The 12,590-nt window shown below is 40.4% G+C and overlaps 1 protein-coding gene across 1 annotated transcript in view; it reads right to left on the bottom strand.

The window, feature by feature from the left end:
• nfixb (nuclear factor I/Xb) overlaps window positions 1-12,590 on the bottom strand; it is a 177,922-nt gene that overhangs the window by 42,208 nt on the left and 123,124 nt on the right. Inside the window, 1 exon segment of the mRNA XM_055036242.1 lies at window positions 441-506. Within this exon segment, the coding sequence (XP_054892217.1) occupies window positions 441-506 (66 nt within the window).

Below are 12,590 nucleotides of genomic sequence, written 5' to 3'. Positions count from 1 at the left end.
TGACTAATTCTCGTCTTTTACATTTCACCCATCACTTCTGTCCATCACGCGCTCCTTCCCTTCCTTTCATTTCCTATCCACTTCCTCCGTTCTCTCTTCACTCACCCTCTTTCGCTACCCCATCCGCAGGTTAACCGCAGCAGGGGCAACGCATGAGGTCAGCGCTCGGCTCAGCGTCGACCATGTGGTTCCCATCTTCCAATAACGTCAGTGTGATTTATGAGCGGCCCACCGCAAGCTGAGCCCGGCCCCCTCCACGGTACAGTACCGTCAACTTTCCTTACCATAATAAACGCAGCCCCAAATCTGCCCGAACACACCAACACACAGAGAGGACTGTGTGGTGGTGGGAAGGTGTGTGAACATGTGCTCGCCTCTTTTCAGCATCAGAACAGTTTTGTCAAGATTGCCTGCGTGACATTAAAGCACGGTACGCTTACCGTTTGCTGGGGGCTTGACGTCTGTGTCTCCTTGCTGGTTTGAACTGTCTGATTGTCCTGATTGTTCTGAAGAAGACAAGGAAAGAGAGAGAGAGAGAAAATGGGTTACTTCGTCAGTTGCTGCCAAGGAGAAAGGATCTCTTTAAAGACTGATAAGAAATATCTTAAAGCCAGAAGCAGATCTCCACCTGAGCTGAAATTCAGCTCAAAGCCAATAGATGCCAAAACAATGCCAGTCTCTCCTTCTGGACTCCCTCTAAGCAGTACAGAACTTTGTGTTTTTATAGAAGTGTTTTAGCGCACTTTTCTCACATTGTAGGGGAGAAAAAACACCTACGAAAATATAGACACACACCATCTTGCTTTTGGTCCTGTGTAGGAGGGACGAAATGGTTAAAACATGTGAGACGGCGTTTAGTTTATACATGGAAGTTGATGGATCTGTGGGGGGGGGATGTGGGTGGGTTTGCTACGCCCTCAGCATTGTCCTCTTCAAAGAAATGCCGTGCACATTCTGGGTCTTGCTTAGAGCAAGGGTCAGAAACCTCTACAATCCTTACAGCCATTTTTCCAGTTGGATGCAGTAAATTTGTCTAGAGTTGTAAATTCTCCACAACCTGTTGAGGTCAAAGCTTGTCATGATTTATAAACACCTGCTATATAAAGTCTGTTCACTCCATGGTTACAGAAGCAAAATGTTCTGTGTTACAGCAAGGCAATACCTTTACCTTAAAGTAAAGTTATTATGAACCTTAAATGATACCGGTTTTTGAACATTTACTATTAGTAGAAAACAAAGAAAAGAGGATATACTTTAATGCCTAATGACTTTTTTGCCATTGGCCATTTTGTTAGAAAATCTGGTAAAATGACCTTTTGTCATTGCTTATATACTTATGGCTGTGGTAATCTTCTTTATGGCTATTTGAGTTGACAAAAATATTTTGAAAATTTCCCATTTTTAGAGCTGCCCAAATTAAGCTAAAACAAAGACGTTAAACATCAGACCTTGTTAGGTTACTGGATCAGTTCCACTCACATTCAGGCATCAACATACATTGTTCTGTGGATGTTTAGATAACAATAATCTTGTCTTTTCTATCTCCGTTAGATGAAAATTTGATTTGGAAAAGATCATTTTGAGTCAAAGTTAAGACGATCCCCTGTGTTTTCTGCTTGTGATTAAACAAAAACACTTTTTTCACTCACTTTACCTTTATAATCTAAATGAGATTTAATCATCAATCAACCGATCTTTAGTGCTGTGACGCACTTTTTCCACTACAGGAAAGCGTAGTTGCACTGTCGACTTGTAAAGCATGCATTTTTTAATTTTGTGTCTAACTTGGATTGACTCTTGCGTTTGAGTCGACCTCAGCGTCCATCGAGGCATGGAGGAGTGCATGAATTGCCTACTTCAGCGAGTTTTCCTTGGCCCTCGAGGGTTGCCATTCTTCCTCAGATGTGTAATGCAGCCTTGTTGAGTTTTATGGTCGTATCATATATGCTATTTAGGCCAATTATCCCGCAGCGCTTAGCTTTTAAGAGCGCCTTGAGCCAACACTTCTTAGGCAGAGCGTGACCTCCCTTCCAGCCAGCGTTAGGCCCCTCAATCTCAACATCTCCTATGCCTAAATTGGAGCCCTGATCTTGGGTGGCAGCAGCACATGCCAGCAAACTGCTGCCCCATTCAGGCCATCTGCTCATTGCCAAAACTGAGAAAACAAAAGGAGACACAAAATCACTGCATCGTCCGTTGATGCCTGAAAGAAAAAAAAGAACGTCTTGAGGACGGGGTTTCTTCTTCTTTCTTTTTTTCTAACACAAAACACTCCTGTTTCATTCTACGGTAGTAAAAGTCCAACTTCAGGTCTTTCTCCCACAACGTCTCTCAAAGTCGTTGTGTCTCTGATCCTGTGTCTCTCCCGCACTGTCGCTCCGTGGAATCCTGGCAGCCATCTTAGGGCTTGGCAGCCATTTTAGGTTTGGCGGTACCCGTGCATTCCTGCTAGCTGACGGCACACCCACGCATACACACAAAAACACACCCCGACGCTTAGCTCGCTCTCTCTTGCACACAGCCCCAATGGTCTTAAAGATAAAAAGACCTACAGAGGATATGCAATGCTAATGGCGTAAGGAAATGAACCACTGGGATGTTTCTCTGCAGTCCTGTGAGAGTCTTATGCACTTACAGTCTGTCATACATGGCAGTCAAGCTGAGCAGAGCAACCACACCTACTTGAACAGGAGAAAGATGATGCTTCTCTCCGCAACGGAATCTGTAAAACCCTTTGAAACCCCCAAGACTTACAAGCTATCGCCCGTACACTTTGTGACAGCTCCCAAGCCAAAATTCAGTGCCCAGTTGTCATGACAACTCAGATGGCACTGTACACTTAAAGTCCCTAATGATGAGTGGTTGTTGAAGCCTGTGTGTGCATATGTGTCACTGTTTGGCCTTGCAATTAGTCGAAATGGAGATAATAATATAGCTTACTGGCACGAGCTCAACGTGTTGTTTTGTTTAAGATTTCTTGGCAGCACGCAGACCAGGAGCTCTGTGTGCTACACTATCACAAGGCTGATTTTATTGCTGTATGAGTTGCTTTCCATTTGAGGGTCTTAAAACTGCTCATGGTGTAAATCAAAGATCCTAACACGGCTGTATGAACTTTTCTGCCTCCCCTGGCAACCTGAAGACTATAAGGGACATGTGCTTAAGGGGTGGATTGTAAGACAAAAGTATATATTAGCTGATGTTTGAGAAATGTTGTATCACAGTTTGAGTCTTTCTGTTGGCTCGTCCAACAATGCAAATCACTTTCCATTTGAATATTCAAAACTTGAATTTAGTCAATGGGCTTTAAAGCTTCCTGGATCTTAGAAGAACAGAATCGCTTGACCCAGTCTCAATTGACTACTGCCTTGTTTCCGCTGAGAAGTATGGAACGGGTAATTGCGGTTTGTTACCCAACCATTCAATTTTAAGTCCATAGGACTGTGGTACGGTACAGCAATAGAACTATGAATGTCACACAACACAGTCTATTGATTGAGGGACAGAAAAACATCACCGCTTGGGACAAGTACGAGACGTACTAGTGTGTCACTTATGTCGTTCTCCTCGAGAGAGACCAACTGGCGATGGAAAGGCTCTCTTGCCATAAAATAGTGTACCGAACCGCACCGATCCATGCTGTGCCGTTCAATGGAAACGAGGCATATGGTAATTAAATCACCTGAAGGGTTTTACGACAGTAATGAGATCCAGATATGTAACGTAAACTGTTATGTTGCAGGATAAAATATGAGTCCTAGCTTTCTTAAATATTACAGAAGAGTGTTACCTGATTTGGGACCATGTACAGAATCTATTCAAAAGAAATATAAGAGGGAACATTTTTAGGAAATGTGTTTTCTTTATAAGAGAAATATCTATGACACTTCAATCAAAATATTACAGGATTACAGCACCAATTGTCCAACCGATCTTTAGTTATTTTCTGTAAATCGACTTTTATTGGGCACAGTGAGCAAGTCAACACCACAAGTCTTCAGCTGAGTATGTGTAAACTTCTAAGGTTTTGTAAGGGTTTTTAAGATAAAAATGGGAGGCGAAGTACTGTTGGGATTTAGGAATGATGTACTGTTCCAAGACAGCTTTAAATCTGAGGGAAGCAACACACAGTACCCGAGTTGTATTTTTTCCAAGTTAGTAGTGACACTGCAACAACATGCCGTCCAAAAGTACTTTTCTGTTCTTTTAGTTGGATCTTGACCAGGTCCAACTAAAAGAACAGATGGACCCAGACTGGTTGGAGGATTTCCACAAAAATCACCCTATTCTGGCTGTACCTCACCTCTACCTCATTGACTGCTGGGTAAAGTGAGAATAAATTGATTGGACGGACAGACGAGTTAATCCTTACATCTTACATGGTCAGACAAAATCTAAATTTTTTCAAACTCTTGAGCAGTCATACGCAAAAAGAGAAAGATCACATAAGCGGTTCAGAGACTGTGGATAAGGATAGGGTTGGTTTGACAGAGTGGGAAGTTATGGATAGGATATGATGTAGGCAACTGTGTTGAAGTTCAGGAGTGTGTGGTTGCATAATTTCTTTTGTTTTTGATGATATTTATAAATTTAATATGCACAAAGCTGACGGAAGTGAGAAATATGAGCTTGACACCTGGTAGCTGTCTTTGTGGAACTTTTCTTTATATATAAAAAGTAGATTTTTAGTTTTTCATAAAAAATATTGCTGAATTCCTGTACTCATGAACCTACTAATGTCATATTCTTTAACTTTTTATAAGCCAGTCCCAGGGTCCCAGTGTATTATAAGCCTGGCGGGCCACCAGGCTGAACTTTTGCTGCAACCCGGCTAAGCATTGCTGATTTGTTTAAGTCTTTTTAAAATGTTTGCATTTTTTAAGACTTTATAGGTGCTCAGGTGTTCATCTTCCAATCTTTCAATAACACATGATTGTCAAGTGATATTTTCAAATTTACTGTCAATTTTTAAAAAACAAGCAAACTCCAAAACACGTTGGGCCGCTGAATGAATGACTGTCCAAGCACCCAACCACCGGACTTAGCAAATTTTCTGGGGGAAACCTTACAGTCCTATTTTGCCAAAATGTAAAAATTACATTTATTTTACAATTACAATATCTATATATATATATATATAATATATATATATATATATATATATATATATATATATATATATATATATATATATAAAAGAATAAGCCTTTTACTTTCTGACTGCATATTCATGATTCAACATTGGTGGATATCTATAAAATGTGGCTCAAAATTATTCCCAGAACACCTGTCTATTAACACAATTTTATTGTAGAGCGTAATAGACAAATTGAAAACAAAATACATCTTGGGAAGCTGTTGTCCTTAGCTTACTTCATACCTAACTAATTGGTATGCAAAGGGTGATTATCCATTTGCAAGTCCATTTTCCTCAATCTTTAATGTCATGGCTGATGGACGGAGAAGCTGCTTCAATATCTCAGCAATAATATTGTTTTTGTTTTTGATGCCATTAATGTTACTCAATCTCCTCCACAAAATGATATCCCACAGATGAATGTGTCTCCTTCAGACAGCTGCAAATCATAACCAATGATGAACCAGACTTGCAGATGTTCATAATTCTCTAAACTACCTCCATAGCTCTGTCTCCACTTAATTAAGATTTTAAGGTAGAACCTGTCAAAAGCTTAAAAAGCCATGACCTCATCTGTGCTTTTTTCCAAATTTTTTAATGATCTAAGTGTATGTAAACTTCTGTCTGTTTAAGCTTACTCCTTTTTTCTTCTTCCTAATAATACTCCTTCCTACTTCCATATGCATAATAAAGCATTTTCTGTGTTAGTCCTTGGCACAGTCACAAATAAATAAATATATATTGTGGCTGAGCTCAAAAGGTGCCTATACGGCAGTAATTGTGAGCATAGAGCATGACGGTTCCAATAAACGGAGATGCTTCACTCTCAAGGCAAACAATAGAGAAGCTGTGTATTATTATATTATTATATATGCTCTATGGACCACCTGCTGGAAGAAATCACTGCCAGCAGGCCTCAATCCCCACAAGCCCCTTTGTGCGCGCCCACACCGACAGCGCACGCCTAAGGCGTGTGTAACCCCATTTATTTGACGTTCAAGTGCTCGCGCTGAGCACACACTCACACACACACACGCACAATGTTCAAATACAGATGAATCACGCTTATCTACTGCACACAGTCGCCCCAAGGCCCCCTGCACATGCCCCACCAGAGATAATGCACCACACACAACATCAAATACACTACCCAGGTTCTCTAATCACACAAAATGAGTTCATTTCAGTGCCTGGTCAATATACTATACAGTAACTACCGTGCTGATATACTCCAGGACTGTGCACACATTTATCACACTGAGGATGCAGACAGAGGCTAATAACTCACACCCAGGGATAATGTACACACACTCAAAAGTCAGAAGTTACGCAATCGCTGAGCACTCAGCTAACACACGTGAGTGACGCTCAAGTAAATCTGCGTTTACACTGGCGTCATTTATTATGAGACACTTCAATGTAAAAATCACATACACTCAGAGCGCCACTGGCTAGCTGATGGAACTGTTTGCCGCCTGTGTGTGCGCGCAAAGTACGAGAACGCAAAGTACAAGTTTTGCTAATTTACCGAGCAGTCTGGAGTGTTTGTTTGGGCATCGCAAGGCAAGCAAACAGTCAGCGTGTAATTTAATGTGAACAAAGACGGAGGGGCTTCCGCAGACTGTTGACAGCCTATAAAAATCCCCTTTCCCCGTTGTAGGACGGAAGATTTAACCATAGCAGCTTTTGATGTGGAACAGCAGAAATGACAGAAGCAGTGTTTTTCACAATTGGCTTACGCTAGCGTCTATCACAATCATTCCGTTCAGTGAGAACCTACTTTATTTTTCTGTAATTCACTTGGGGTCTTTGGTAAAATACCACATGGCTCCCCCTCCCCGTACTCAGATTAATGCAACAACAACAACAAAAAATCTGAGAGACGATATTTTTAGCAAGGACAGAAGGTGCATAAAATACATGGAGCAGCTGTCCAGATGTAACAAAAACATCTATGAGTCACGTGTGCGTTTCTATCAGTTTGTGTTTGTGTGTGATGGCAGATGAACGACAGAGGGGGATCGGTCTGTTTAATAGATTGCTACAGTTTAATAAAGTAGATGACTTATGGATTTAAATGTTGTTTAGGCAGTAATACATTGAGAGGAGCTAAGTACGCTCCTCTCAATGTAGCTTGGAAACATTAATTAGCTTGGAAACTACAATGAGTTTCAACGGTTTTCTCAATGCTGGAAACAGTCTGAAAGCAAAGAGAATGGACCACAAGACATTATTGTGTTCTTTTACAGTAAAGAAATGTAACGTTCTGTCAGTTTGGAAGATCTGTTTGTCACCAACATCAAACACAAAATCAAATATGGCTACTACTTTGTGAAAGTTGGATGAATAAATAAAAATGATGATGAGATATTCATAGTGGTTAGGGAACACAACAGCCTGTTGAAATCTACAAAATACTTAAAATGCCGTCCAAAAGTTCTTATAACTGTTTCAACTATTTTAATTTTCCAAAACCAACTACACCTTAATGTGCAAAATATGCTTGTAGAAATTGGAGAATTTTCCACAAATAATTTGAAGTCTAGTTCAGCAAAAAAAATCTGCAGATAAGTGAATCTGCATGGCCACCATCTACTATAAAAGTAACCAGCACTCTTCAGTGTGGTAGTTGTTACTGTGTGATAAAAATTTGTTTTCCCCCATAGTATTTCAGCAGGTAATTTTCTACATTTACAATTTTGATTCTTTTATAGGAAGAGTATCAGACTTTTCAGTAATGTCTGATAGGGAAGGAGAATGAATAACTGAGCAAAAACTGGAACTTTAGAATATTTCTGCTCTGTATTTCTTAAAAACAAGTACCAGTGTCGGTCTTCTGTTGGTGATCTAACCTATTGTTTTTAATTTTCTGCTGTTTGTTTGGCGCCACCCTTTGGATGGGAGTAGTAACATTCCTGTCTTCATTCATCGTCTGAGCAGTCATGAACATCTGCGCTCTAGTGAGCAGGAACAGAAAAAAATTTACATCACATCTGTTGAGGTATGAATCGGCTTTTATACGACAGAAATAACTCATCCACCAGTGACCTGAAGTTTTACGATGTCGTTGTTAAAGAAATCCATCCTAGATGGACATAAATTTGGCCTCACTATTGCTTCTGAATATGACACAGACATGACCTCTGAGGTAAATAAAATCTACAAAACCAGCCACTGTCTGGTCAATATTAATGCGGTGTTTTTGATGTTTAAGCATAGTAGCAATATGTGCTGTTTCTGAGCTACGAGCTGATTTGTCGAAAAGCTTAATGAAGAACAAAATTACAAATGCACTCAATATTCTCCCTGCATTTCTCACCACTTTCTAGTTGGAATATGAGAGGTTGGTGATTTATTACAGCTTCCTGGCTTGGCATAAGTCTCATGGGGGCAGGCCTTTTGAAATAGAAACCAACTTCAATCGAAACAGGACGAACACATGCGAATGGCTTTTCAAAGTTAGAATTTTAGGGCTTCAAAAGTCTTTCATGTTTCTATTTTATGTAGGATGCCAACAACCCAGAAGTTTTGGGGGAAAAAAAAGAATGTGTACATCTTGCACAGATTTGATGGGTAATATACTTGCAGCCTCCAGCTGGTGACCTTTTGGACTCACACTGTGTCTCCACCCTCCGTCTGTGGTGTCATTTAAGGATAGCTCCTCCAGACACGGTTCAGTTCACAGTCAAATGATAGGGGGCCTCTTCCAGTGACTGCTCTAGAGGTCAGCATACAGATCTACCACTGTTCTCTCTCTCCTTCATCTCCACCTCGCTTCTGACTCAAGAGCTGTAACCTTCAGCTTTGTCGCCTGTTTCTGCCTTCTCCTCCTCCTCCATCTCTTCTGTTTCTTGTATGAAGAGTGGCATTCAGGTCCAACCCTGCCATTCCTTGTGCCGTATGTGGGAACCGATGACCTCAGGCTCGGGGTTAAAGTGGGAATGCGGCTGAGGTGTTACATTCATCTCCACCCAGTCATCATCGGAGAGGAATAAAAATAGGCATGAGCCGATGTGAGATTCTCACAGTATCGTAGCCTTCAAAAAGATAACAGGTACTCCGAAGCATTGATACAAAAATTGTAATCAAAAATATTTAATGAGATCTTATTGCTTCTATTTAAATCAGAAATGAGACAAATATTGTTACAATGGCTAAAATAATGAATCATACAAGAAACAAAAAATAGATCTAATCGTTTTAAGTTATAATATGAATTATTATTTTTGATTTTAAATAAGGATCCATCAAATCTAACAGAAATATTTTCATATATCCAAATATATCTTTGCGGTAAGGGCTGTTTTCCCACCTGACAGTCCGTTATAAACTCTGGTAAACAAATATTTGTTGTTACAAAATACAAAATGTTACAAAACTCAACATTTGTAACATTTTGAACTGGTGTGATTCACTTTCATTTTCTCAAATAAAACAAAGTCCCTAGAAAATTCTGTTCCCCTCCTTCCCTGTGGTGACGCTGTACCAAGAGCCACTGAAGGAAACAACACAAATGCCTGTGAAAAACACAGAGCACGTCTTCCTTCTTCATGAAATGCAAACAAAAACTATGGCATCAGATTTTAGAGATTGTAAAATTTCTATTTTGTCTTTGGAAAGAGGCCATGATCCTTTTCTCCTGCTAGCGCTAGACACAAGTGATTTTTTTGTTTTGCTTTTCTTTACCCAGAATACTCTGCCCTATAGTCTGCTTCCTGCTTTTGGGGAGCTCTCTTGTCCACTTGACATTCACATATGGGAGGATTAGCTACCTTATTCTATTTTCCCTTCAAACTATAAAAACTGAAGTCACTTTCTCTTGCACTGAAAAAACTTCACACCATAGGATCAATAAGACAAAAAATTGTAACATTTGTAAAATTCTAACCTCTCTAAATCTCATGCCTTGAAATACTACAGATCATGAGTAAAGTCACACTCCATCTTTTGATCTCACACAGGTGTTTAGCAGAAAGGAGCCAGCAAGTGTGTGTGTGAGTTTAAGTGTACATAAGGATCTCTTCCTTCCACCTGCACCTCCACCCATCCAGCAGCCTGTGGATAAAGAAACTAAACAACCTCCCCAATTGGGTTTTGCTTAAGAGGTTTATCGGTATGTTGCTAAACATTCTGACCTTTTTTTTTCATCTTAATGCGCTTAAAATGTTCCTAACCCTCCTAATCCCCTCGGCTATCCCACACAGATGTTCGCCAGGCTCTTTTATTGGACTTCATTTCAAGCTCTTCCTCTCCGCCCCCCTGCGTTTAGCAATTCTTTTTCAGAAAACTACATCTGATTACTCTTCCATCAAGCCCCTCCCCTTTCAATCTTCTCCTAGTAAATCTTGATGAGAGGCCTGGTCTTCAAGTCACAGGGGATCCTTTTTGAATGCTGTAGTTGTGTGTCTGTGTGTGATTGTGTGTACTTAAACATTACATATGAAGGACTATATTCACCAACAAAATTCACCTAATCTAAACTCAATTCATACCTTAGTCCTACCTCTAACCCAAAAACAGAATTTCTCCTTTGGTCCCCACAGAAACACTGCGTCCCAACAACATATGTGTTAGCAACATTGTCCTTACAATGTAATAAATACAAGTGTGTGTATGTGGTGATGGTGTGTGACCACTTCTGTTCCAGTGGCTCTGGATGTTTCATGGGAATTTGTGTCATTAGATAATGCCCAGTTAAGTGTAACAAGATAATAACAGGGACGGGGAGACCATTGTGGTTATTCCTGCTGAGCTAGTTGGACATCTGGAACAGCCACTTAAGCCTCTACACACTGAGTCATCCTATGTGGTAGTATGCAGTGCTGTATAACTGTGCTTGAGAGACTGTATTTTGGAACTTTCATTAAGATGATTCAACCCTATATTTTTGAATAATTTTCCACACAGGCCTGGATCTTTCTGTACAAAGTCTGCTTGTTTTCACCGTGCACGCCTAGCTTGTGCTCCGTTTTCCCCTCACAGACAAAAACATGCGTGTTTGGGTATTAATTAAAAAAGAGCAACCATGTCAGTGACTGTTACTCTCTGTGTTGACTCTGTGGTGGACAAGAGACATATCCAGCATCTACCCGAGTTTCTTGACGACAGAACCCTGCAAAGAGGCACCAACAACTGTTTTAGGGGTATAAAGGCAAAGAAAAATGACAATTTATGCGTACTTTGATTTTAAAGTCACAGTTCAGTAAGTTTTTAGTTTGCATCAGTAACGACAGCTCTTGAAAATCGTCAGTTATTTAGGATAATTTTTTTCAATAAGACTGTTGAGACATTTGAGAATTAAAAAAAAAAGTTTAAATCACGTTGGAGTTGTTCTGATATTTAGATCTCACTCCCCATATGCATGAACATTTTCAGTTTGAGTCGTCTGAAATCCTCTAAAATGAGAAAACTGACTTTTAGCTTCAAACCACTGTTTTCTACATATTTGCAACAAAAATACCTATTCCTACAACAGGTAAAATACCAATTACTAGGGATGCACAGATAAATTGGCGTGGATGCCTTCAGTTTGAGAAATTGGCGGTCAGTCGATACTCACATGAGTAACCGATCTTGTCTACCTGCGCGGTTAACACTAGCCACCCTACTGTTGTCAAATTAGCTTATCTCAGAAAATTGGAATCAGCAGGTCAAGCTTTTTAAAGGATGGTGATCGGCAAGAAAACTAATTGCTGCACTCCTACTTATCACTTATCACAAGATATTATGTCAAAACATTCAAACTTTTGCATTATAGCCTATCACCTGCAGATCCAGGACCCAAAATATTGCAACAGAATAATCTTGATTCACCAAAGTCCAGTGCTTAGTCAAGTACTTAAAGACAAATTGAGAGGCTTATAAAAGCAACAAATTACAAAATTGATATTTAATGGAAAAAAAGAAAGCTGGAGAACATGTTTGATTGTTCATAATGGTTAAGTTTCTAACAAAAGACTCCCAGAGTTCCACTGTTGATGACTGGAGCGGTGGTCCATTTCCCCTTACTGCAAAGTGCCTAATTTTTCCAAACTGACGCCGAGCTCTCAGAAATGGAAGGAATAACACCAAGGCTTTTCTTTTTTAAAATGGATTTTCCTTTCAGCTATTTTTGGCGCCTTCCTGGGAAGTTTATTTGGCTTCCCTCTCCACACCCTACCTATTAAAACCGGCAGCTCCGGAAAAACCTGGCACTTTCTCCGACACGGTGGCGGCGGCGGCCCTCAACAACGAGGCAGTTACGGGAGAGCGGACCCTCGTGGTTTCTCTTCCTTCCCTCCCCTCCCTATTTTTGATTTTCCCCCTCGGATGCGCTTGATCGCCTTTCTGCGTACCCGTGAACCAATCCTTGTGCCCACATTCGGCGGTAAAAACGTGACAATGGCGCATTTCGGCGTCGCTCTGTGAATGTCTGGCATGTAACTCCATATGACAGCCCAGCACGGGGCGACGT

The sequence above is a fragment of the Poeciliopsis prolifica genome, unplaced genomic scaffold, assembly GCF_027474105.1.
Source record: "Poeciliopsis prolifica strain line A6 unplaced genomic scaffold, Auburn_PproV2 SCAFFOLD010, whole genome shotgun sequence".
NCBI classification, from domain to species: Eukaryota; Metazoa; Chordata; class Actinopteri; order Cyprinodontiformes; family Poeciliidae; genus Poeciliopsis; species Poeciliopsis prolifica.
This window is presented reverse-complemented; position numbering and strand designations above follow the sequence as displayed.